This window comes from Salvia hispanica, chromosome 6, assembly GCF_023119035.1.
Source record: "Salvia hispanica cultivar TCC Black 2014 chromosome 6, UniMelb_Shisp_WGS_1.0, whole genome shotgun sequence".
In the NCBI taxonomy this organism is placed as follows: domain Eukaryota; kingdom Viridiplantae; phylum Streptophyta; class Magnoliopsida; order Lamiales; family Lamiaceae; genus Salvia; species Salvia hispanica.
In genome coordinates this window covers 32693746-32718274 of record NC_062970.1, presented here as the reverse complement: position 1 = coordinate 32718274, position 24529 = coordinate 32693746, and the positions used below count along the sequence as shown (strand labels likewise).

General features: G+C 37.7%; 6 protein-coding genes across 8 annotated transcripts; 3 read left to right on the top strand and 3 right to left on the bottom strand.

The window, feature by feature from the left end:
- The first annotated feature begins 5103 nt into the window (after positions 1–5103).
- On the top strand, positions 5104–7500 carry LOC125192746 (probable L-type lectin-domain containing receptor kinase S.7). The gene has a single exon (XM_048090380.1). The coding sequence runs from the start codon at positions 5245–5247 to the stop codon at positions 7252–7254; it is 2010 nt and encodes a 669-aa protein (XP_047946337.1). The 5' UTR covers positions 5104–5244; the 3' UTR covers positions 7255–7500.
- Positions 7501–7958: 458 nt separating this feature from the next.
- LOC125192747 (mavicyanin-like) lies at positions 7959–8713 on the top strand. The gene is made up of 2 exons (XM_048090381.1): positions 7959–8162; positions 8244–8713. Exons 1-2 carry the CDS (start codon positions 7994–7996, stop codon positions 8588–8590), a joined length of 516 nt encoding a protein of 171 aa, XP_047946338.1. The 5' UTR covers positions 7959–7993; the 3' UTR covers positions 8591–8713.
- A 115-nt stretch (positions 8714–8828) lies between these two features.
- On the bottom strand, positions 8829–14024 carry LOC125196255 (poly(A)-specific ribonuclease PARN). Of its 2 annotated transcripts, XM_048094697.1 has the most exons (7): positions 13622–14024; positions 13323–13453; positions 12200–12528; positions 11341–11454; positions 10906–11032; positions 10532–10805; positions 8829–9711 (listed from the first exon to the last, which is right to left on the bottom strand). In XM_048094697.1, the coding sequence occupies exons 1-7, from the start codon at positions 13957–13959 to the stop codon at positions 8904–8906; spliced, it is 2121 nt and encodes a 706-aa protein (XP_047950654.1). In that variant the 5' UTR covers positions 13960–14024; the 3' UTR covers positions 8829–8903. The 2 variants fall into 2 exon arrangements, with proteins under 2 accessions (XP_047950654.1, XP_047950655.1); XM_048094698.1 differs by lacking the exon at positions 13622–14024 and having other exon boundaries at positions 12200–12509.
- A 567-nt stretch (positions 14025–14591) lies between these two features.
- On the bottom strand, positions 14592–18449 carry LOC125192299 (cellulose synthase-like protein E1). The gene is made up of 8 exons (XM_048089836.1): positions 18103–18449; positions 17477–17795; positions 16677–16817; positions 16438–16566; positions 16128–16340; positions 15808–16032; positions 15376–15723; positions 14592–15277 (listed from the first exon to the last, which is right to left on the bottom strand). The coding sequence occupies exons 1-8, from the start codon at positions 18354–18356 to the stop codon at positions 14726–14728; spliced, it is 2181 nt and encodes a 726-aa protein (XP_047945793.1). The 5' UTR covers positions 18357–18449; the 3' UTR covers positions 14592–14725.
- A 251-nt stretch (positions 18450–18700) lies between these two features.
- Positions 18701–20387, top strand: LOC125192196 (60S ribosomal protein L15). The gene is made up of 4 exons (XM_048089712.1): positions 18701–18840; positions 18915–19081; positions 19456–19653; positions 19993–20387. Exons 1-4 carry the CDS (start codon positions 18837–18839, stop codon positions 20236–20238), a joined length of 615 nt encoding a protein of 204 aa, XP_047945669.1. The 5' UTR covers positions 18701–18836; the 3' UTR covers positions 20239–20387.
- A 186-nt stretch (positions 20388–20573) lies between these two features.
- On the bottom strand, positions 20574–24339 carry LOC125193153 (phosphatidylinositol/phosphatidylcholine transfer protein SFH9). Of its 2 annotated transcripts, XM_048090897.1 has the most exons (11): positions 24161–24339; positions 24001–24029; positions 23264–23347; positions 23114–23167; positions 22505–22582; positions 22345–22398; positions 22117–22176; positions 21930–22025; positions 21408–21509; positions 21247–21327; positions 20574–21135 (listed from the first exon to the last, which is right to left on the bottom strand). In XM_048090897.1, the coding sequence occupies exons 1-11, from the start codon at positions 24216–24218 to the stop codon at positions 20818–20820; spliced, it is 1014 nt and encodes a 337-aa protein (XP_047946854.1). In that variant the 5' UTR covers positions 24219–24339; the 3' UTR covers positions 20574–20817. The 2 variants fall into 2 exon arrangements, with proteins under 2 accessions (XP_047946854.1, XP_047946855.1); XM_048090898.1 differs by lacking the exons at positions 24001–24029; positions 24161–24339 and adding an exon at positions 23612–23957.
- Between the last annotated feature and the right edge of the window lie 190 nt (positions 24340–24529).

Here is a 24529-nt window from a genome sequence, read left to right as displayed (position 1 = left end):
TGTAATTAACACATTTTCTTAACCATAAACATCATTATATTCTCTTATTCTCTTTTTTTAATCTTCTGATCTTAATATGTTGTTGGTTCTGACTACTTTATGTTGGTTATTTAGGATTTATCAGCAATACACAATTTTGTTTAGACTCTAAATTATTGTTGTGTGGTTAGTCTTAAATAAAACATGTTAGGATTTCTTAATGTTTCAATGCACAAAATCCCTATTTATAATAATCTAAGGACCCTAGGTTTGCTTGAAGTTTGCACGTTCCAACATTGTTTGAAATTCGCACGGTTAAATTCATATTGTGTTTTAAATTTCGCATCGTTTGACATCGTTATAGCATATGATATAATTATATTGCATAATGTTGAATGTTAACATAATTAAATATGTTTTAACTTTTTTACTTACATTTGTCTTCTCAAATAAGAATATTTGAATATTATGAGAACAAAGAACTACAAAATTTATAACCAAATTCATTAAATTCGAATAAGATTGTTTGCTTCACTGCATTGAACTTCTCAAATAAGAATATTTGAATATTATGAGAACAAAGAACTACAAAATTCATAACCAAATTCATTAAATTTGAATAAGATTGTTTGCTTCACTGCATTGAACCTACTGGACAAAAATCAAATAGGCAAAATTATTTTTTAATTAATCACTAATCTTATAAAATTTGTAAACTAGAATTTTTATAATTAAATAAATACAAATAATTGTTAAAAATCAATTTTATTATAATAGAATGCACAAGAAAATATAAGAGAGATTTAAAACCAAATTTACCGGTAATAACGAATTTACCGGTATATGTTACCAAATATAATGAATTTACCGATATATGTAACGATCTGACATTTTTTAGATGTTATCAAAAAAATGTTGTTTGTTTAAACCAAATTTCACGTTTGTTTCTTCTCGCCAAATAACAGAAAAATTTATGTTTATATTGATTTAGAATGTGTGGGCCGATGTCCTCGTGGTAACGATGTACGTCCTCCAAGCCCTCATCGACATACATGGCAAGTTGCGCACATAGCAGATCGCGGCTCTTCACGTTGCTGGCTCTCTCCGCAATAAGGGACCACGCCTTCGATGCAATCTCGTCAAGGAACTTCACCTTGACTTCCAAGCCCCCTTGTGGGGTCGTCGGAACAGCAGCGTATTTGTACTTCATGTGAAGATTCATCAGTTGCGATGGAGTGTATACACGTCGGTTAAGGCGTGCAACAATCGCGGCTTGAGGTCGGTAGCGGAAGAAGAATGACATCTGTTTTAACACAAATGCGTCAACAATGAAGACAATTCATATCTTATCAAAATGGCAAGATATGATATATAAACGGATGAAATATTTTGTATAATAAAAATTGAAATAGGATAAACAATACTAGTTGCATTGAACCTACTGGAGAAAAATGCAAAATTATTTTTTAATTAATCACTAATCTTATAAAATTTGTATATAAGAATTTTTATAATTAAATAAATACAAAGGATTGTTAAAAATCAATTTTATTATAATAGAATGCACAAGAAAAATATAAGAGAAATATAAAACCACATTTACCGTTAATAACGAATTTACCGATATATATTACCGGTCTATTGTTAAAATACTGATTGCTAGCACTTTGTGCTAGCAAACTAGCAAACGAGTCGAAATTCCGAGTGCAGGTCCGCAATTTTTCTAGCTAACCTATTCCTCGATTCTATATGAACATTTATTAAACTTTTGGTCCTTTGACTCCACAATAAACGTTTAGTTTGTGGGGTGATTTGTTATTGGAAATTCATATTTTCACTAGCTATGTTTGGATTTTGTGCACGGAAATATTTCAAGTAACTATAACAAGCTTATAAAAAGGTGTGGCCCATATGTCATCATCTCATAAAAAATACTAGCTCCCTCCGTCCCATAACAAGAATGTCACACTTGTGGGACGACATGGGATTTTATGAGATTTTGTTTTGTGTGTTAAATGGAAAGAGAAAATATAATTTTTATATTTATGTGAGAAAGAGTTTTCCAAAAATGAAAATATGACCTCTTTTGTAACAAATTAAAAAGGAAAGTGTAACATCTATTATGAGAGGGAATGAATAAATGAAATGCTTATTAATGGACGTTGATGCATTTTGTGGTTTACTAGTTTTGAATTTAATTGTGTGAGTATGTACTAAAAAAGGCATGCAGTTTATGTGAAAAAAATGGTACTACCGTGAAAACATTTGGGTCTTCATTTGGACTCATTTGTGTTCTAGCTATGTGATGGGCTTCCAGTGGCCCATTTTGAAATTATAACTACATCAGCAATCAAGGAAATTCTATTTAGGATGATTCTAAATTTCTAACAGTCCACTTACATTTTCATAGGATTTTGGTTATTTTTCTGCTCGTCACTATTTTGTTAAAATACTTTAAACCCCCAATTTAACACCCTTTTAATCTAGGTACGAAATTATTAGTATAAGGAAACTTTAGAGATTGCATTTATTATCCATCTACTATAAGCAAAGCGCACAAGATAGAGATAATGAAATAGAACTAAGGTACTAGTATTAAATTTCTAAGCTAATTTACAGCGAGATGAAAACCAATACTCCTACTTAGTTAATTCTATGCTGGATTAAAGATGCACTAATAGTTAGTGTTATTAAACAAATTAAAAGGGTAGCTTCACACTAGAGCATAATCGTACAAATTAACTAGTTTTGGGGCCGTCTAACTTTTCCTATTTCACAACGGCTCCATTGCATGTGGTTTAAATATGCATTTTTGTTTAAATTATGACTGACCACAAGGTTTTTTAAAATTATTTTTTTAGATTAATTTTGTATAATAGTATCATTCAGATGTTTGATTGATAAATGAGTAAAAATAGAAAAATTTAATAGTGTTTGAGCATGACACATGGTATTCTGTGTGTTTGAAGAAGTCTAGTTTACAGTTTCCAAGGTTCCTGGATTTCAGTGTCCTCCTGCTTTCCAACCAATCATGCACCTCACCTCTTTGCAATTACTGATTTTCATGCTATAATAACTGGCATAAATTGTTAAATTGGGGGATTAATAATTTCTTTGTTACTACAAACTTATAAGGGAATTTTCACATTCTTTGATTATACTCCCTCCGGTCTATAAAAAACGAAACATTTGCTTGTTGGTACATAATTTTATATAGTATAGAGATTAAAAATAGAGATGGTGTTGTTTATTTTTAATGGGACAATTCAAAAAAGAAAATATTACTAATATTGAACAAATAAATACATGACTAACTGCGGCAAAGACAATATTTTTGTTTCTAAGGTAGAGGATGATTTCTAAACCTTCACAAAAGAGGGACAAATTACAAAACTTTTAAAAATCGTATCGTTGTGAACTCAAATTCAAAACCTTTGGCATCACGTGTTAATTAATCTACTGCTAGATCAACATACGTTACTCCATCACTTCTTTTATTAATATGGTACAGCTTAGGAACATCCAAAACAATTGATTGTATCATTTCCCATTAATAAAATACTTGGAAGAGATTGATATCTAAAATATATTGGCCAGTAGAGTGTGAATATGAGGATGCTGAGCTAGCCAAATTAAGGCTTTGGAAATCTATCATTGACTATCTGTATACTATGATTCGGTCAAATATTTCAATGCACATAATAATTGTCTATAGTATAACGGCTTCTTTTGAATTTCTTCACTATTCTTTATTTTTCTTTTAAAGTCATCATCCACTCACTCTTGATTGCTTATGCTACACAAACATAACAAAATTATTCATTTTTATTTTATTTTATTTAGAGAGAATGTACTACACTTTATGCACAGCAATCACCCAAGCGAAGCTCTACGAATTTGACCGCAATATTAGAATTTGACCGCAATATTAAAACATCTTTACGTTACATAATTTTATAATTTCATATTATTCATATTCAATTAATTAATCTTAAAGTCTTTGCCGACTAAAACATTATTCATAGATTTTGTGAAAAGCTAATTTTATGCATGCGTGGAGTAGTGGACTTGTAGTAGAGATCGTGTATATGCTATTTTTACGTATTTAATTTAATTTAATTTTCATTCTCTTTCATTTTTATTTTAGAAAATGAATAATTTGATGAATAATGAAATATTTAATATGTACTATAAACTGAAAATCATGACAACATATATGCGGAAAATGGAATTAAAATGATAAAGTTATCATCATTTAGAAAAATAATTTTGTTATCATAATTTCCACAATAAACTGAGATCTACTCATAAGTCATAACACATTTATTTTGATAAATGTACTACAATATTTTTTGCAATGCAACTATGGATGATGCATGAAAATTAATACTAGTACTTACTAGTTACTAGTACAACATTTTACGTTTCATAATTTAATTTTTCTTATTCTATCTTTAGCTGTGATTATCTTCTACTATTTTTTTTATATAAGCATAACTATTGTTGTGCATCGCACTTCGCAAAGCTAGCTAGTAAAAATGAGTAATACTAATAATTAAGTAATTTGATATAAAAACGTTTATACAAAAATAGTCTGATGATAAAATATATGGGCTTGTGATTGAACTTGATAAATTCGAATACCACCAAATCTTAATACATACCGTACCATCATTGCTCTCGATTTATCATGGAGTATGATTTTAATTCCTGCCTAGTAAGATAAACATAAAAAGAAAATAATTAATTCCAACAGTTAAGAGTAGTTGGACCTATAAATACAATAAACAATTGGAATACATACAGATTAATGGGAATTAAATTCCCCCTCATCTGACGACATCTAATAATGAAAAATTAGATAATAGCAGTACTAATAAGTACTATGTAGTAGTATTATTATAAAACGCGGGCGTTTAAGGGGAGGAGCCCACCCCAAGTCCCCTCCAAATCTATCCTGCCTATATTACCGTTACAAATCTATGATAATGCAAAGTCTGCTTTCCATTAGATTCCTGTTTTATTTTTATTTTTATATTTAAAGGAATGTTTAATTTTAAAGTGAAGTCGTATATATCATGTTCAACTAAGAGAGCACGCTCCCATTTTGCCACAACCGTTTAAACCCCATTTTCCCACCACAACACCCATGAACTCCACCACAATTTCTCCACTCCTCCTCCTCATCTCTTCCCCAACCATCAAATCCAATCCAAATCAACAATCCCACTAACCAAAAAACATTAATCAATCCGAATAGAAGGAATGATGAATTCAAGAAACCTCCTTGGTTCCTTGATCAGTTTCTTGATCCTCCTCTGCAGCAGCAACGCATCGCAGAATGTGAATCTGGAATTCCCCTACTTCACCATCCGCAACCTCAGCCTCCTCGGCGACTCCTACATCCGAAACGGCGTCGTCGGGCTCACCCGCGAGCTCCAGGTCCCCTCCTCCAGCTCCGGCTCCGTCATCTTCAACGACCCCATCGCCCTCTTCGACCCCGACACCAACCTCACCGCCTCCTTCTCCACCCGCTTCTCCTTCTCCATCCACAACCTCAACCCGCCCTCCTTCGGCGACGGCCTCACCTTCTTCCTCTCCCCCAACAACCAGACCTCCGGCAGCCCCGGCGGCTTCCTCGGCCTCGTCAACTCCTCCCAGCTCACCAAGAACCGCTTCGTCGCCGTCGAATTCGACACCAAGCTCGACCTCCACTTCGACGACCCCGACGACAACCACGTCGGATTAGACGTCGACAGCTTGATCTCAATCCAGACCGCCAATCCCCTCACGTGGGCGATCGATTTGAAGAGCGGCAACGTCATCACCTCCTGGATCGATTACACCAGCCCCGCCAAGAAATTGGAGGTTTTCTTGAGCTACTCCAGCTTCAAGCCGCAGGAGCCGTTGCTCACCGTCGACATTGATCTCTCCGACTATCTAAAAGAGCTCATGTTCGTCGGATTCTCCGCCTCCACCGAGGGCAGCACGGAGCTCCACTTCATCGAGAGCTGGACCTTTCAAACCACCGGCTTTCGCAATTCCAAGCCGAGATTCAGCCCTCACAACGTCTCCGACAGCACTGTGCCGTTGAATTCTCCGTTGCCGGTCTCTGATTCCGGGCATAGGAGTCATAAGAGGGTTGGACTAGCTCTCGGCATTGGCTGCCCCGCCTTCTTCTCAGCAATTCTTGGAGTTTTCGTGTGGTTTTCTGTTGCGAAATGGAGGCGTATCAAGGCAGAGAATGACTTAAAACCAGAGGTGATGGGGCCAAGACAGTTTGGCTACAAAGAGCTGAAATCAGCAACCAGAGGGTTTCACCAGAGCAGGATTCTTGGCCATGGCGCGTTCGGCACCGTGTATAAGGCCTACTTCGTTGAGACCGGGGCAGTGTCTGCTGTCAAGAGGTCGAAGCACTCACACGAAGGTAAAAGCGAGTTCCTATCCGAGTTATCGATAATAGCATGTTTGAGGCACAAGAATCTGGTGCAGCTCCAAGGCTGGTGTGTGGAGAAGGGTGAATTGCTGCTTGTGTATGAGTTCATGCCTAATGGGAGTTTGGACAATGTGTTGTACCAAGATACCAAAAATGGGACTGTGTTGAAATGGCAGTATAGGTACAAGATTGCTGTGGGGCTGGCTTCTGTGCTCACCTATTTGCATCAGGAATGTGAGCAGCAGGTGATCCATAGAGACGTGAAGACGAGCAACATAATGCTGGACGCCAACTACAACGCTAGGTTGGGGGATTTCGGGCTAGCTAGGCTGATGGATCATGACAAGAGCCCTGTGTCGACTCTCACGGCTGGGACCATGGGGTATCTGGCTCCCGAGTATCTTCAGTACGGGAAGGCGACTGAGAAGACCGATGTGTACAGCTTTGGGGTGGTGATACTGGAACTGGCCTGTGGGAGGAGGCCGATAGAGAGGGAGGAGGAAGGGCAGAGGATGGTGAACTTGGTGGATTGGGTGTGGAAGCTGTATAGGGAAGGGAGGATCACTGCAGCTGCAGACGGGAGGATGAACGGGGAGTTTGAAGAGGCGGAGGTGAGGAAGCTGCTGCTGGTGGGGCTGAGCTGCGCGAATCCGGATGGGGCGGAAAGGCCTTCTATGAGGAGGGTGCTGCAGATTCTCAACAATGAGGCTGACCCTGTGAATGTGCCTAAGACCAAGCCCAGCCTTAGTTTCTCCAACAGTATTCCTTTGAGTATTGATGAGATTGTGTCTGATTGTGGTTCGCCTGGCTCTTCTCATGTTGAGATCATAGTTGATTGAGTTTTTTTCTTGTTTTGGGAATTCTTTTATTTCTTTCTTCTTTTTTTGGGTCCCTGTGTTTTTTGTGCATATATAGTGGCTTTTGTTGATTTGATAGAGAGTTTTGCAACTCATTAGACAAAACGAATAGTAGTATTGAGTTTGCAACTCATATATGTAGTTCATTGTTTGCTGTTATATTTGTTAATTGGATTGAACAATGATCATTCTACTCTAAATCAGTAAATTTATGTGGATTTGTTTTTATGTAAAATTTTCACACTGAGTTGTGAGGAAGATGGACTGAACAACTTATGATACACCCAAGTACAGTTTAACCTGTCAATAGCTTAAGAAATCTAAAATACTCATGCAAGAGATTATTAAATGCTGAATCAGAATAAAATTTGCCTCAAATGATCAAATAGTATAACATAGTTGATGCAAGCAACTCTTTGTTTGCGAGTATACCTACATACTAATGCTTATAAACAGAGAATAAAATTGGAAAAGGAGAAAAGTGAAAAAGGCCGGAAATAGCTAACTGAGAGTATAATTTGAATAAATAAGAGAGAAATTTGGAGAAGTATGTTGACTGATTCCAAAGAAGAAAATCACGTTAGCCTAACTGATTCACCCCACTATCTTCCATCTCCCCACTCTCTCTACATATATATATACACACACACACACATAATCATTAGTAGTATTTCACCTTTCTCCATTCTCTCTACTATAAATACCTGTAATTCTCCGATCAATGGCTGCTCTCCTCCTCTCCGCCCTCCTCCTCGCTTCCGCCGCAGTGGCCTCAGCCTACCAGTTCGAGGTCGGAGACGAAACGGGATGGATAAAACCAACCGGAAAAGAGCGCCACTCCTACAACGACTGGGCCGCACAGAACAGATTCCACATTCACGACACACTTCGTAACTCGAACATCCTTTACATTTACAAATTATCTTCATTTCAATTTTCACATATACCTATTCCTATTTTTTACTTGCTAGATTTCAAGTACGCCAAAGACTCGGTGATGGAGGTGAGCTCCGCCGACTATCTAACATGCAACACGTCCAATCCCATCGCCAAGTTCGAACACGGCAGCACTGTCTACGAACTGAGCAGGCCGGGCTTTTTCTACTTCATTAGCGGCCAGCCCGGCCACTGCAAGTTGGGCCAGAGGCTCATCGTTCGCGTCATGCATCCCTTGCAGCCTGATCTTCCGCCAGCTTCGGCTCCTACTGGTGGCGATTCCGGGTGGCCGGAGTTTAGTTCGACTGCCAAGCTGTCTGTTGTTTCCTACTTTGTTGCTGCTTTTGTAGCCCTCGCTGTCACGTTTTGGCTCTTCCTCTAGGAATTCATGCGTTTGCTTAGCTTTGTTTCTTTGTCGAATTCAAAAACTCATTTCTGATTTTGCCTAGGTTATTTGGTAGATTTATGGTAGTTGTAATGGACTATTATTGATTTGTTTGCTCACTGTTAGCACATCATTTTGTTTTACTTGTGAGACTGCCATGTTTATTTTAATATCCCTATTATATAATTAAATTAGTTGCTAGGAAATCATTTGAAATCGATAACTATATATGCTATTTCACCTCACAAACATTTCACTATATAAACAAGTTAATCATGAATACCTACAACGCAATATAAATTCTATCTGCTCACTGAGCTGCAGAGCGACACAAAGAATCCATAATTCGATCAGTTTGAAAATTGCTGGTTCCAACACTAGAACCACTCTGCTTCAGCTCTCGAAACGTAGGCAAAGTTATTTCGCCTTCTTCCTCACGGTTGTCTTCCCCATCGACATCAACAGAAGATTGCACAAGTCTGGCTTCCCCCTTCATCCCAAGTCTCTCTGCCTGGTCTGCAAACAGCAGTTCTGAAAGAGGCGAAAGACAAGCCTCTTTGTATGTCTCGTAACTGGCAGCTCGTACGCAACCTGTCTCAAGAATTCTTGACAAAGGATGCACAACAGACATTGGGTTGTTATTATCTCTCTCTAAACGATCCTTCAGTTCAAGAAAGTCTGAAACCAGTTCTGCACGGCTGAACTGAACAAAGGCCGCAGTTTCATCCATTTGGTGGACTGAGGTGATTGAGCCACTCCCAAAAGCTTTGTAGAAACACTCTCTAATATCTTTCGCTTTCAGCTTCGTGGGTAGTCCCCACAACAGTATCATGTTTGAGAACATAAATTTTGCAGGCCAGCGCCGCCTCCCAATCGCAGAACCTAAAGTGTCTGGACCACTCTTCCCTGTTTTCAGATCAATAATATCTCCATTCGCCCAGCTTAGATATAAATAATTGATATACTTTTGGAGCTTCTCATTGTGTTGCAAAACCAAGCCTGGTGCAAGTGGGTTGAAATCAATTCCTAAACGGAAGCATGCCTCAGAGAAAACACATCCCGTCATAAAAGCATCGTATCCAGCTTCATGCTTAGCGCCAGAGTTCCAATTTGAGAACCTGCAGAAGTATTCTACTTGTTAGTGACAGAGGTCCCTGAAACAGGCAATCTGTAGTTCTGTTTAAACTTTAACGCATAAATAATATTCCTTCACTTTGAAGACGTCTTAGTTCTTCTGTCAAGCCTATCCATAAACAAACCATGCCATGGGAAGCATATGACATTTAATTATTTTATCATAATCTGAACAGAAAAGGGAAGAAGAGATACGACATTGTACCAGGGAAAATGCATCAATCATTTAAACTCATTTATCAATTCTAGTTCGACTTGTCAAACATATCCTGAAAGTAACTAAGTCTTTACATTTAGAATACGTGGATAATAGCATCAGCAGAATACATATACTAATGATCACAAATATATGTACTTTTTTTTACTTTACTTCTTCCAACCAAATATCAAATGAGGAAAATAAATCATGAAGATAAACAAAAAAACTGGAGTTCAATATAAATCAAGGTATGCAGTTCTTCCTTGTTCTAATGATATCCTCAAGTGGTCTACTGAACTAGTATCTTACTACTCAAAAAAAAATTCAAGAAGCTAATTACTTTTGACAATTTGTAAATTATACTTGACCCATTATTGTCATTTGAAGGCTTGGCATATAACGTGGGGTTAGAAATTTCATGCACTTGGTGATATCACTTTGCCTTCAAGATTCAAGTATGTTCAGGCCAATACTTCAGACACACCCTTTTTGACAAAAAAATTAGATACTCTCCTGCTGAGCTATAAATAGCAAAAATAACATACTGCAACACTTACAAACATTTGTTGTTAATTTAATATTAAATCAACGCAAAGGAATCAAACCTCTGATTATCCACTTGAACGTCCACTTTTACACGTGGTATGTTTGCCAACCCATTGTTTGTACCAGTTGGAGCAACAGATGGCAGGCAGAGTAAGTTAAACGCGTTGGAAAGTGATGTGCTGCTTTTATTCATGATGTGCGATAACACATCATCTGAGTTTAGCAGCACCTTAGTATCAACTATGCTAGGGAAATATGTTTGAACAGCTGAGACAAATTCTTCAGCAGTTGAAGGGAGAGGACCAATAAATTTGCTGTAAACATGTGCAAGATCTGCTCCAGGCATTAGCAAAAAAGACAATTAGAACAACAGAAGATAATAACAAGTGGGATTAATTTACTATGAATCTCAATAAGTAACATGGATAATTACCAAGAAAACAATTATGACCAACAATCAACTTTCTTTCTGATGAAAGCAGATCAATAACATGTCGGAACCCAATAGCAGATTTAATACTTATTTCTGCTGCTTTTCTTTGACAAGCTTTGACCTCCCCCTACATGATGCAAAGGTGATGTTAAATCCTGATCATGGTTATTTGACAAAAGTGCAAACTGAGAAGCTTTTTAAGATGTGTATCATTCATACTGCGAAGAATAGTAAATGCATGGTAAATTTTGAGAAAGAGAAAGATAAATGTAATGTTCGTAATATTAAAATAAATGTAATGTTCGTAATATTAAAGCCTCCATAAAAGGTGCCTTAATTTCATCTGCAGTTGCAAAGTTGAGAGATGAAACAAGGAACTTAAAATAAATAAAACAGAGATAATCCTTCCTAATAGGCATTTGTACTTAGTATCACCTTCAGAATATCCCTGTCTTTTGCAGAATCTGTATAGACTATCAGTGGTAGCCGACTAGAACTTTCACCAGCTACATGGACATAAGCAAGATCACTGAAATGTTTTTCAGTCACCTGTGTTCATAAACATGAAAATATTCAGTAAGGGGTAAATTGTTTAATAAGCAAAGTGGAAACTGTAGTGCCCTGGTGGAACCAACACACACAGAAAAAGGTATAGTTATCATCTATCATACTATGTTCTTCCATAAAGGTCACTAGATGTCAAGAAGAAGGTCTTGTGAAACTATAATTTTAACAAATGGAAAACCGAAAACTTGAATGATGCTTGGATCTAGAACGTCAGCTGTAACTGTAAGTACTAAGTGTTTTAAATTAAGGTTGCAGAGCATCTTCTCATTTAGAAGCTCGTGTCATTCCAGAAACAAAGTTATCAGGGTTAAGAACCTAAGAATGCATATATACATACATATTTGATATTCAAAAACCATTATATAGGAGTACATGTAAAAAAGCATTCTTTTATGCATAAGAAAGCACAATCATAGACAAAAAATCATTTTATGCTTATAAAGGTTTAATCTCTTTGAAAATAATATTGACCATTTGAGTCAAGATCTATTGACTAGATTGGTTTCTAGTTAGCAGAGAAAGGATGTTTTTTTATCCTTCACCTGGAACCAAATCTATGTAAAAATAAGATGATAAATGATCATACCATCTATTATAGTTGCACATACTGATTGAACTAAGTTCATAAGGGGGCACTCTTAACACAATCAATCTTAACAATGGTGAGAGAGATGCTGAAACAGTTAATACTGAACAAAAGCCTATAATAGTGCCAAAGTTGTATTACCAACTTAATTAGCTTCAGCTGGCGTGAAGTCAAGCCATTCACTGCAAGGGCGGGCCGTGTTTGGAAGAAAGTAGTCTGAAATTTCTGATTCACATCGTTTAAACTTCCTTGAGATTCTGGTCCCCAACTTCCACCCCGTAACAATCCAGCACGCCATTCACCAACTACGTTTTTCATTCTCTCAGCGAATAGAATATCTGCCATCCTAACCAGCTGCATATCCGAAACATTTCTCAAGTTGGAAGATACATCCAGGACCTCATCCTTGTGCATTGAATCTAAACATTTCAATGCTTCCTCCTCTTGGCTTCTGGATAAATAAGATATTCCTGAGATTTTTAAGCGTGTAAAATCTCCAAATAGTGGTGACAGAAGACACTGGGTCAAGACATGATCAGCAAATACTGGACTTTGAAATTAAATAAAGAACATTGGTTGCAAAATACAGTGTAAAAGTAGTTCCACGACATGCTAACAAAAGGAACTAGAACATAATTAGGCAATCTAATAATACTAGCAGAAACACATTCCCGCAGTAATGGTAGTTGATATCTTAGATTCTTAAAGCCCTAAGCCAAACAGAAGAGACGCATCACAAAATCAATTAGTGTCATTTGATCATTGATAAACCAACATAAAGGCTATCAAACTGTTTGTGCAACTCTGAAAAATTTTCTTAGCAGTCACAACTTGCCACATACAAACTTAATAGCAGACGCCATAAATCACCAATTGGTACATTATATTTTGAGAAACTGTATCAACATTGTGATGATCTTGACATTTAATAACAGAACTACTGCAAGTTCACAGTAAGATTATTATGGCATTAAAGACTTTCAAACTGTATGCGAACATTCACACTCGTTTGTCAGTGCTAGTATGCAAATTTACACAGAGAGAAGCTATTAACTAACATGAGATATAAAAAAGGCAATAGAAGATGTATTTGAAATAACTGTTCAGGGAACACAAAAACATGATGCTTAATGCTACAACAGAAACCACAGATGTGATGAACACTGTCAACCGATTCATGTCATTCAGACAATTCGATCAATAAAATTTCCCCCATCCACAAGCTCCATAAGAAGAAACGAGTAAACGTGAAACTAAAGTCCACCTTCATTGATGCAGGTGTTGAAATCAAACTGGTATTTAGCCAAGAATTCTAATGAGCTTGTCTGGCATAAGAACTCGTACGATGAACCATCACCCGCAATTTCCTTCCGAGGAAATACATAGAAGTTGTGCCTGCAAAAAACAGTAAAACAAAGCTGATTCATCACTCCTCAATCGAAACAAATCCCGAATCAATTTCTCATTTCATCAATTCCACAAATGCAAAATCCAACCTAGCATAGTTCAAAGTGCAAAAATACAAAGACTTTCACACACACACACACACACACAGTGGCTTACGGATGAGCAACAAAGGAGGTGGAATGTTGGTCCCATCGAAAGGGGCAAACGCCGAATTGAACGACGGCGAATTTGTGGGCGGAATCTTTGACCTTCAAATACTGGATATCAGGGCGGTCAAATTCAAAGATCTCGCGCCACGGCGCGCTGGTGATCCCGGTCATCTCCAAGTCGATGGCGACGAAGTCTGCTTCCCTGACGTGGCGCCGCAGCTCAGCCAGCGCGGGCTCGAAATTCGACTTCGTGACATTCTTCAGCTCCACGTCGGCGGCGGAGCAGAGGGAGCGTACTGGCTGTAGGGCCCGAGTTAGGACCCGAGCCAGGTAGCTATTTCTCATTCTCTGCTCATTTTAGGGCTTCTATTCACAGTGTTGCCGTCGCTTCCAACTGCAGATGGCGATGACGTCTTCCAATTTTTTTGTTGCTATACATTAGTTATTTTGCCACAAAAATACTGGTTTTTAGCCTGGGCCCACCAATGAGGGGAAAAAAATGAAAAACCAAAACAAAATTGATTATTAATCTATTTTTAGCAAATTTTTCTTTATTAGTTTTATTTTCTACTAATAATATTTAATTATTTTTTATACTACTTTTCATCTATTTTATTAATTTCGCATCAAATTCAGTATTTTATGAGAAAGAAAGAGTATAAGCTTTGAACAAATTCTAATATTTTCCACAATTTTTAATATTAATGTTGATTTTTCTATAAGTACAATCTGAAATTCAAGAATTAGGACGTCAAATCGATATTGTTTCACTTTCATGTATAATTCAGACTATGCTTAGTAAGATCAAATGTGCCTACAATTCTCTGTTTGCTTGGAGGGAGAAAATTGCACACTTCCAAAATATGTAAACACTACTCCCCTTAATACTATCAAAGTAGTTTAAGATTTTTAAGATCAATGAAATGAGTTTGAAATGTAACATGAATGAAGTGTTACATTGAATACAAGGTACATCGTAGTCAAGAAATATATTTATTGAAGAGTTTCATGATACTCCAAAGTAGTGATCAAACCAGCCCTTTTGCAGTTGAATGAATTAAATCGGCATGTAGACCTAACAATATGTAACTCATTACAAATGAAACGTTTTCTACAGCAAAGAAGACAAGCTACACAAAGACACAGCCATCAACGTACTTTTAAATGTGACAACACTAGGCAAGCTCCCCTTATCAGATCGAACAAAAGCAGCATTGTAAAGGGGCAAATTCATCAAAACCAGAACTCCACACAAAATACCCTGCAAACCCAAGCTCCGATGGAAAGCCTCGACTTCGCCTGCCCAAATCACTCTCATCACTATGCCAACCAAGCAAAAAACATTCAGCATTGCTAGAGTTGCCAATATGGTGAACGCTGGAGTAGTGGCTCCGAACTCCATCTTCTCTTGTTTGTATCTCTCCAACAGGTCCGCATCAGACACTTTGGCTGATATCACAAATCCTGAATCAGAATATCCCACCACCTTCAACAAGGTGTCCGTCACTGCAAACAGATACGAGCTTGTTCTCTTGTACAGCCACATCCTCTGCTCGTTCCACCACCCTAGGGCCGTCCCTCCAGACCAGAGATACTCGAGAAAGCTGTACACGAGCTCAGCAGTCACCACGTAGGCGAATGGAAGAAACCACATGCTTGACACCTATTTTGTTTTTTCATAACAAATCAGAAGGTTATTTTTTATACGTGCACGGAAATCTTAAGCATTGATCACAAGTCAGAACATAACATGTTGTGTACCTGTGGAAACAAGGGGACTCCCTTGAATAGATAGAGAGATGGTATAACGGAGTAGAATAGCGTTGCAAAGCAGTTAACTGACCAGAAGCAATAGGTGCAATATCCCATTATTAGGCCGACGTTTATCCTTCCAAGTCCATACCATATGGGGCTGTATTTCGACAAGAGAATCTGCAGGTCTCCTTCTGACCATCTTTTGTGCTGTACAAGATTTTGATCGAGGGTCGTTGCTGCTAGACCCAAGAAAGCGGCTCTTTCAGGGTTGAAGAAAATGGATTTCCACCCTCGACATTGGACTGAAAGCCCGGTGATCACATCCTCAACCGGGCAGCCATACTTCAAGCCCATCTACATAGTCATGGAACAATCAACGTTGTCATATATTTGAAGAAATCACACAGAGAGAGAAGGAGAGGCGGGGAGGAGAGAAACCTCGTGGCCCCATTGAGTATTTAGCTCAAATGTGCAGCTTGCTAATGCCTTGACTCTTTCTTCCAGTTCAGCAATACTCTCTCCACTTCTTGAAACCGCCCTTCCCTTCCATTCGAACACTGAAGCTTCACCGAATTTTCTTCCACAGAGAGTGTCACGTCTGTGGAAGCAGCCGGTTCCAACATACAGAGGTCCACCACAAGCATCTAAACCTGGAAACTCGAACTGAGCTGCCAAAATGTCAGCAGATGAAAAGAAAAAAGGAAAAAGCAAATCCAGTGCGGGTATGATCAGTGATAAGATAGAGATTGTGCATTCACCTCAGAGAGAACTCTCAATGAGCCACCATAGAGTTCATTCCTAGTAAGGTTGTGGAATTTCTGGGGATATTGAACATAAGCAACCTCGTGGCCCTTGTCTTCGTCCAAGAAGAAGCAGAGTGCATCTCGAATGGATTGTGAATCATTAGAGTACATGTCACAGTCAACATTTAGAATTATAGGTCCATTGCTGATCTCTGATGATACTCTTATCTGCATACAAGAAGAAGAATTACTATATTAGGACTCACATCATCTCAAAACATAACATTTCAGGCTCACGTGTCTAAAAATGCATGATGAAGCTCACCAAAGCATTCATAGCTCCGGCTTTGAAATTGTGAAAATGGTGGGGGCGCTTCTCCCGAGCCAAATACACCAAAGTTGGAAGTCTGCAGCCTTCAACGTCCGCTGCTTCTCCATCCCTGTCGATTAGTATCTGAAAAATATGAGCCAGGATGTCATCCTCTTGATTCTTGAAAGAAGGAACATGTCAAATAAAATTATCACAACATCAAGTCATGCTTTTAGAATTGAAGGAGCAGTTACATGTAGAATAGCATCATGATCCGTTTTCGACGTGTAAGAATCCCAGCTAGAAAATCCTTTGTGCTCTATTAGTGTAGATTTGGAGACAGTCCCAAGTTTCTTTGCTAGCTCGATCCTGTTCTCCATGTCTTCATACAATTTCTATGCATACAGTTTGCACAAATGGTTAGAATATCTGGCTTTCAGTGCTTGGGGTGAAAAAAATACTACTACTCCTAGTAGTATATTTAAGGTTGCAAATTTATCATAAAATATGAGAGAATTTAATCACATTTTACTATTTTAGTGGTTCCCCCTTTCTATCTCATGTTCTCCATGGGGGAAAATACAGAAAAATAGTCCATACCTCAAAAATAATATTCTTATCAATTGAAATTAAAATGAGGGAAAATGGACTGCACAATATGTGAAAAGAATAGGAAATTGATGAATGTGTGCATTCAATAACAAAAACTTTGTGAACGGTAAACACTTAATTCAAGATTTAAAGTAGCTGATGAAGAATCAATCAATTACACTAATAAAATAAACTTGCGTCCACAAAAATAGTCTTGTTTTTCCATTTTGGGACATTCATTTAATACGAGTGATTATCTATTTATTGTACGTACTAAGTTTTTTTTTTTTTTTTATAATTTCGATAGGTCTTGTTTTTCACTAACAACACCTTAATTACTTTTTTGTAAAGTATGAATAAAATTGTTGTTGACTCCAAAATTCAAACCTATAGTCTTTTAGATTCGATGAGAGATCTGAAATCGAAAGTGACAAGTTGGATTTATGAAGCATGGATAGTATACCTTGATCGAATTGAAACAATGTGGTTGCTGCGGTTCCAAGTGGGCAGATTGTGTTGTAAAATAGGCTTGTGGCGAGCGCGGTTCGACTCTGAAATTCTTACAATACGGCAGCCAATGCCTAGCGAAGGCGGATGCTTCCAAAAGAGCATAAAAGGTGAGGTCGGAAGCAGCATCGTCGGAGAGATACACCGCCAGTTTCTCCGCCGGATAATCATAAGCCATCACTGATAAAACAGTGTTGATCACCAGCATCGGCGGCTCTATTTCTGGATCAGCCGTGCATACGAATATGTCCACACCACCCAAATCATCCTCGTACCTATTCACAATCACAATCACAATCACCAACCAATTAATTCAACTTCAATTCAATACACTCAGGGATGTTCGGTTTGCAAGATTGTATCCCAAAATTAAATTAGCAGTGTGTTGGGTTCATGAGAGTTAATCCCACGACTCAATCCTATATGAATAATCATGGAATAACTAGTCATAGCTAACTCCTATCACTAAAATAATCTCACGTCCAAATTCTAAATTATATCTTAACTTTATTTTATCTAGGAAACCAAACCCCACCTCAAAACACTATAACAAAGATAATCAAAGTTAGTGAAGAAAAAGACCTCTTGGAGAGGCTGTCCTTGAAGGTGCGGCGATAAACGCGATTCCATCGATGGGACTGAGTCAGGATCCAGTAGAATCCGAACCATATCTCTGCTCCAACCATTCCCATCCAAACAATCCTCCCATTTTCGATCACGTGAGTTGCTCGGTAAATCCATATCAGAAGGATTCCTGCAAATATCGAACTAGCAAACACCTTGTAAACTAGATCCCCCTTTGCGTTCTTGGTTTCGAACAGAGAGTTTTCGGACATGTTTATTAGTCAAAGATAAGATTTTAATTTTTTAGCATACGCAGCCTGGGAATAAACTGTTTTATTTTGAATGAAGATCATTCCGCCGCAATAATGCACAAAAAGTTGACCAAAATTCGATGTTTTATTTCTTCTTCTTAGTAGCTGTAATCAACTTAAGCTCTATATATTCATATAATAATGAAACAATTATGGTAAGAGAGAGACTCACATAGATTGATTAATGTTACATTCTGAATGGAGTAGAAATTAGAGATGAAAAGATATGACGTTTTTAGAAGGCCCACTGCTGTAGGCCCAATGGACTGTTTCCCATAAAACAACGGCAAAACTATCTAAGGTTTTGATATTTGTAAACTCTCGAATGTCTAAAGTGCAAAACATCAATTCTATGGGCTCCAAAATGCAAAATTCAACTCCATCTAAAAACCTAGTTTAGTAATCACTGCAGCGTTTGAAGACTCAGCAACCACTGCAGCAATGGGTAATTCAATTCTCATCTCCTTCGTTCCTAATCTCATTAATTTCTAATTTTCCTTCGGTTTTTCACTTCCCCAGGTGCTTACACGTACGTGTCGGAGCTGTGGAAGAAGAAGCAATCAGATGTGATGCGGTTCCTGCTTAGGGTCCGCTGCTGGGAGTACCGGCAGCTTCCCGCTGTTGTACGCGTCACTCGCCCCACCCGCCCCGACAAGGCCCGCCGCCTCGGCTACAAGGCCAAGCAGGTTGACTGCCAAATCTATTCTTTTTAATTTCTGCTTCTAATCTGCCAAATTAGGGTTACTAATTTCACTTTTCACTGCTCCAAGTCGAGTATACACAAATACAATCAAAGTGAATTTCATACAGTGTCGATCGGCTGAAGAGGTCTTACTGCTTGATTTTGTATTATCGTATTAACATTTTTGTTTGCTAAATCGTTGATGCACAGTTATTTATTTAGTAATTGGGCAATTGTCTTAGTTGTCCAATTTTAAAACTTGCAAATTGCACCTTATTAAAACAGATATCCATGTATATCCTGCTTCAGCTTGCAAGTATGCACTTTTGTGAGTTTTCTTTTCTTTGTTTATGATTACCAACTTAATTTGCTTTCTAGGGTTATGTCATCTACCGTGTCCGCATAAGACGTGGTGGAAGGAAGAGGCCAGTTTCCAAGGGTATTGTTTACGGAAAGCCCACCAACCAGGGTGTTACTCAGCTGAAATTCCAGCGAAGCAAGCGCTCAGTCGCAGAGGAACGAGCTGGAAGGAAACTCGGTGGCCTTAGGGTTCTGAGTTCTTACTGGATTAATGAGGTTTGCTTCAACCACATTCTTTGTATGTGTCTGTTTGGGTGTTTTTTTTCATTCTTTTATGATTTATCATGCTAATGAGCAACTTGATCCTCAGCCAAAAGTCAAGAAGCAGTTACATGGTCAACTAAAGTGGTTCTGATCCTAAAATGCAAAACTACTGATAATTCTTGAAAATTGCAAGATGCTCCTTAATGTGTTGATTTGGGCTATCAAATTAACAGTAGGATGTCAAATAACAAGGCTGGCAATTTGTGCTTTTGAACTTGAAATTGGTTGAGTATACTTCTTTGCTATCTAATCTTAAATGCAGTGTGCTTGACTTGTTATCTAAAACTTCAGGACTCTACTTACAAGTATTTTGAGGTGATTTTGATTGATCCGGCTCATACTACTATTCGGAACGACCCAAGAATCAACTGGGTCTGCAATCCAGTCCACAAACACAGGGAGCTTCGCGGTCTCACTTCTGCTGGAAAGAAGTACAGAGGTCTCAGGGGCAGAGGGCATTTGCACCACAAAGCACGCCCCTCGAGAAGGGCTACCTGGAAAAGGAACCAGACCCTTTCCCTCCGTCGCTACCGCTAAGCTTCGTGATAATTTTGATGTTACCATAATAGAGGATATCTTGCTACAAATATACTTTTGTTGGAACATGTTTTTCTTTTTTCTTATTAAATGAGGATGTCTTGCTACTTCTGTTTTAAAGTCAAATGCCATTCTTGTTTGTGTTGTTACCTAGTTTATTCATGTTTGTTAATTAGAAATCTGTTGCATGAGCTTGCCTTTACCAGTGCACTCTTTTATTCCATTATTCAACATGCGTCTTGGTGGGAAATACAAAAGATGCAATTTGAAATATATGCATTTTGAATTTTTGATATAATATGATAAGAAATCAAAAGAAAGAAATACGCATTCAATAATCGGTGAATATGCATTCTATTATTATACATAAATTCAAGAAACCACCATATTATATCCAATACAACAATACACTACACAACAAATTCATCGAACTCAGCATTTTCAAATATTGAAGCATTCCACTGACCAGATGATGGGCAGCTCAGCCCCCCAAAAGAACTGCATCGAATTTGAGACAATGCCAACGTTCTATGACGATCCAAGGCTTCAGCTACTAACAGTAGTGTGGTCGCACCAAATTCAGTCACCATTTACCTTAAGCTCGCATGATGATGAGTGGGAAAGGCCATTTTGATTCCCCAGTCTTTGAAACTCACATTCTATAGTTTCAGCAATTTTTACATCAGCTGGATCAGGCTCTGGACAATCCACATGGAACGAACCGTGTCTCACTGGCGTAGTGAGGCCAACTCGTGCAGCTTGCTCCTTCACATAGTTATAGAGCTGCTGATGGAAGGGGTGATCCAAGGAAAAACAATCACTAACTTTTCCATTTCCTCGAGATGAGCCCGAGCCTTCTTTTCTACAAAACTGTGGGAGAGATTCATAGTCCATAATCTGCATATAGATGATAAGGTTGTCAAAAGATTATTTAGAAATTAAGCATTTAATTTCTCTATAGAAGAGTCAAAGCTTCGATAGATAAATCCAAGCATGATATCAGCCTACCTTTAATAATTCGTCTCTTCCACACCCTGAAAGAACTTGGACCTTTTTCCTTGTCCTCTCCCGCAGAAGGGGTTTCACGACCTGCAAGATGGTTTAGACAAATTGTTCTACATTGAATATGTAAAATACAAATCATAAACGTCGGGATACATATCACAAACCTTCCAACATGCGGAGAATATATATGGAGCGTTGACTATGTAATAAGTTTCTGTTTTCTCAGGGTAGTTCAGGTCATCGATGGTGGATATTGCCGACAATAACTGCATCCAAAGGTAATAAATTTGTTCCAAGGGTTAGGTGAGATAGATGGTGTGTCGTGTAAACAAAAGTGTTATCCACAAAAACACAAGATAATCCGCTGGTGTGTTGGTTCTATATACATGTATTTGACAACAAATTCATGACGAAAATTGGATAGTGTCCTTATAGTCAAAAGGTGTAATCCAGGAATCCCATAAAGCTCTTCGTGTTGTTTATGCATGAACTATATATGGTTAGAGCTCTTATGGACTCAGAGGCCAATGATGGCAATATCTCTTCATTACAAGTTAACTACTGCAGTATTCGAGATAGGAACATGTAAACTCGACAGAGAAATGTTTACTCTAAACACCGATTGGCCAGTTATCCCACTTTACCAAGAATACAGCGGAATCCTTACGAATAGACTTTTAACATACCTTGAGCTGATTCATTGCAGAAAACTTTAGACCAGTCATGTCCAGAATCTTGACGCATGTGCCTATGTAGCGGCCAAATTTCTTTGTTGCAGAAGGCTATATCACGAATCAGAGTGAATTAACACTACTTAAACCTTAAACTCATCAATATATATGTTAACAAATATTCTCAAGTGCTTAAACTCACCAATATCACACGATCTCTATACTCGTTCATTTGGATATGTGATTGGATATAATAATGATTCTGAAAAGGAGAAAAAAACCTGTATTACACATGCATCTTTTCATGACTTTTGTCAAGTGTAGATCATCTGACACTTCTGAACCAGAACGAGAACAAGCTGGGAGAGATGAACCACTCCCAGTTTTTAAAGTAAAGAATGCTCAACTATCAGAAATAAGAATATCTTACAGATGCCTTGTCATATGTGCTTCGCCCTACCCCAACGGCAATGACAGGATGACCCTGCATTTTTTAGATAAGTGAAGTTTGGCACAATTTTGAAATTAGTAAATTTGTCTTACAATAACAATGTGCTTTTCCAAGCAAAGGAAAATGTTGAGGCATTTACCTCTTTCGAGTATCCACACATTCCGATAAGCTGAGAATCTCGTATTCCTCTATAAAACTCAATGGGATTTATTGGTCTCTGCATAATTAATTAGTAACATTAAAACGGAAACTTCTACAACTACACTTCTGTTTTGTTTTATATTCCAAGATCAAAATTCAGTATGGTCCATAACAGACTAACATAACCATAATATAAATGGCTTTGACAAACACTGGGTAATTAACTCTAACTCTGGTGGAACATTACCACTCAGAATGGCTCATGGATGCTTCCCTGCATTGCATGTCACTGTTCCATTTTCATCAAACAGTTATTGTTATTTGCCTCATCTATCACATTGTACTCCATAGAAGGAATTCATGTACAGTTATTTAAAAAGTTGCAATTCAGACATGGATCTCCTTTTTATTTTGTTACAACCTCATGTTACTATATGATACAGAACAATGAACAGTAATATCAAACCAAACCATAAATCAATCCAATTAGTCAAGAGCTCTCTCTCTCACTCCAGATTTTATATAATGGTGCCAAAATCAAATATTAATGATACATGGAATTCGATAAACAACATCTTATACAAAGTAACATTTCCAAAAAACTAACCGCCAGTATGTCATCGATTTTGTTTTGTATCCTCCAGGATAAACATTCCATAAGCTGAAAATACATGACAGCTGTTACGACCACAAGAAGCAAAAGCCAAACAGAAATTTACTCAACTCCAAAAGGGATAGAATCCACTGAAAAGCAAACCATTTTATGTGCATTTGAAATATTCCCTTCCCTTGCGTTGAGAAATCTCACCAACGTCTCCCGTTCATGCCCATAATCCATGTTCTGCAAATCACGACAAACGTCATAAAGGGTAGTTAATTGAAACAGAAGGAGTCTCCACTCAGCCGTATCACCAACTATGAGCCACTGCATGCTTCAGTATATATACTCTCCTTTTTTGCATCTTAATATTCCATTATTAACTGGTGGAAACTCCCCAAAAGCAATCTCCATTGTTTTGTTTCCTTAATTAAAAATGACTAGAAATCGAGGAAGTCTTTCTATTTTCAACCTACACTTTATCAAGAAACGACACGAACCATTTACCTTAATCTAAGTAAGTGAGAGCTAAAGCCAGGATGCAGGAAAAATCAAAGCTGAAAAATCAGATGTTCCAATTTTCATTCTCACAGTTGAGAAACAATACAAGACAATCTCATAAGAGCAAGCTCAAGAAGAAAATCACAACAGAAGAATGACAGATTGCAGATTTCCAGCAAAGTTCCAAATTACTCCTCACATTTCCAAGAATGACAAAAGTCTGAGATCCACTCAGTATTTAGGCTTCACATTGGCAGAAATAACACCCCAGAAAAACACAAATACAGAAAAGAAAATCTAAGTAAAAAAGAAAGATCAAAGATGGAATCTTCAAGATCAATCCTTTCCCAATCATATTAACCCAGATCAGTCATCAGCAACAGTTAGTGACAAACCTGGAAAGTCTTCTTTAATGGCTCATCAACTGCAAACATAAACATCAAATGAATTAGCAGACATAAATTCAAACATCAACACAACGGCAAAAAGACAAAAGAGCTAAGAGAAAAAGAGGAATGCGGCGGTGAAAACTATAAAACTTCAATAGAAGGCCACCTTTTTCCATGAGGATTTCAAACTGTTGGATTATTTCTTCGGTTATGAGCACCATCATGATTTTCTTTCTACTTCAGACCAACTCAAGAAAATTCGGACCCAAAATTTCGAACGCGAGCTCAATTAGTGTAATGAGAGTTCACTCTCCTTCTCTCTTTTTTCTTTATGACTTTTGACTTTTTAGAAGAGAGTTATGTCAAAAAGTAAAAGAATAAAATACACAACAAAATGCAATGATAATAATAGCAAAATGCATTGATGCATAGGATTTTCTTGAATATATATTGCCTTCCGGATTCAATTAGTGGTGCCATACTATTACGTTGAGTTTTATTCACCGTGTTGGTCTGTTAAGAAATAATGTTAGAG

Excerpts from the sequence above, each read along its gene's own strand:
- LOC125192746 (XM_048090380.1), top strand. The coding sequence starts at position 5,245 with ATGATGAATTCAAGAAACCTCCTTGGTTCCTTGATCAGTTTCTTGATC.
- LOC125192747 (XM_048090381.1), top strand. The coding sequence starts at position 7,994 with ATGGCTGCTCTCCTCCTCTCCGCCCTCCTCCTCGCTTCCGCCGCAGTG. Across the intron at positions 8,163-8,243 it reads CCACATTCACGACACACTTC|ATTTCAAGTACGCCAAAGAC; the intron begins GTAACTCGAACA and ends TTTACTTGCTAG.
- LOC125196255 (XM_048094697.1), bottom strand. The coding sequence starts at position 13,959 with ATGAGAAATAGCTACCTGGCTCGGGTCCTAACTCGGGCCCTACAGCCA. Across the intron at positions 11,455-12,199 it reads AGCTGAAGCTAATTAAGTTG|GTGACTGAAAAACATTTCAG; the intron begins GTAATACAACTT and ends TTATGAACACAG. Across the intron at positions 10,806-10,905 it reads TGGTCATAATTGTTTTCTTG|ATCTTGCACATGTTTACAGC; the intron begins GTAATTATCCAT and ends TGCCTGGAGCAG.
- LOC125192299 (XM_048089836.1), bottom strand. The coding sequence starts at position 18,356 with ATGTCCGAAAACTCTCTGTTCGAAACCAAGAACGCAAAGGGGGATCTA. Across the intron at positions 17,796-18,102 it reads AAGGACAGCCTCTCCAAGAG|GTACGAGGATGATTTGGGTG; the intron begins GTCTTTTTCTTC and ends GATTGTGAATAG. Across the intron at positions 16,341-16,437 it reads CCGGAGCTATGAATGCTTTG|ATAAGAGTATCATCAGAGAT; the intron begins GTGAGCTTCATC and ends TCTTGTATGCAG.
- LOC125192196 (XM_048089712.1), top strand. Across the intron at positions 19,082-19,455 it reads TCGGCTACAAGGCCAAGCAG|GGTTATGTCATCTACCGTGT; the intron begins GTTGACTGCCAA and ends TTTGCTTTCTAG. Across the intron at positions 19,654-19,992 it reads GTTCTTACTGGATTAATGAG|GACTCTACTTACAAGTATTT; the intron begins GTTTGCTTCAAC and ends CTAAAACTTCAG.
- LOC125193153 (XM_048090897.1), bottom strand. The coding sequence starts at position 24,218 with ATGATGGTGCTCATAACCGAAGAAATAATCCAACAGTTTGAAATCCTC. Across the intron at positions 24,030-24,160 it reads TGAAATCCTCATGGAAAAAG|TTGATGAGCCATTAAAGAAG; the intron begins GTGGCCTTCTAT and ends TTATGTTTGCAG. Across the intron at positions 23,348-24,000 it reads CATTAAAGAAGACTTTCCAG|AACATGGATTATGGGCATGA; the intron begins GTTTGTCACTAA and ends CGTGATTTGCAG.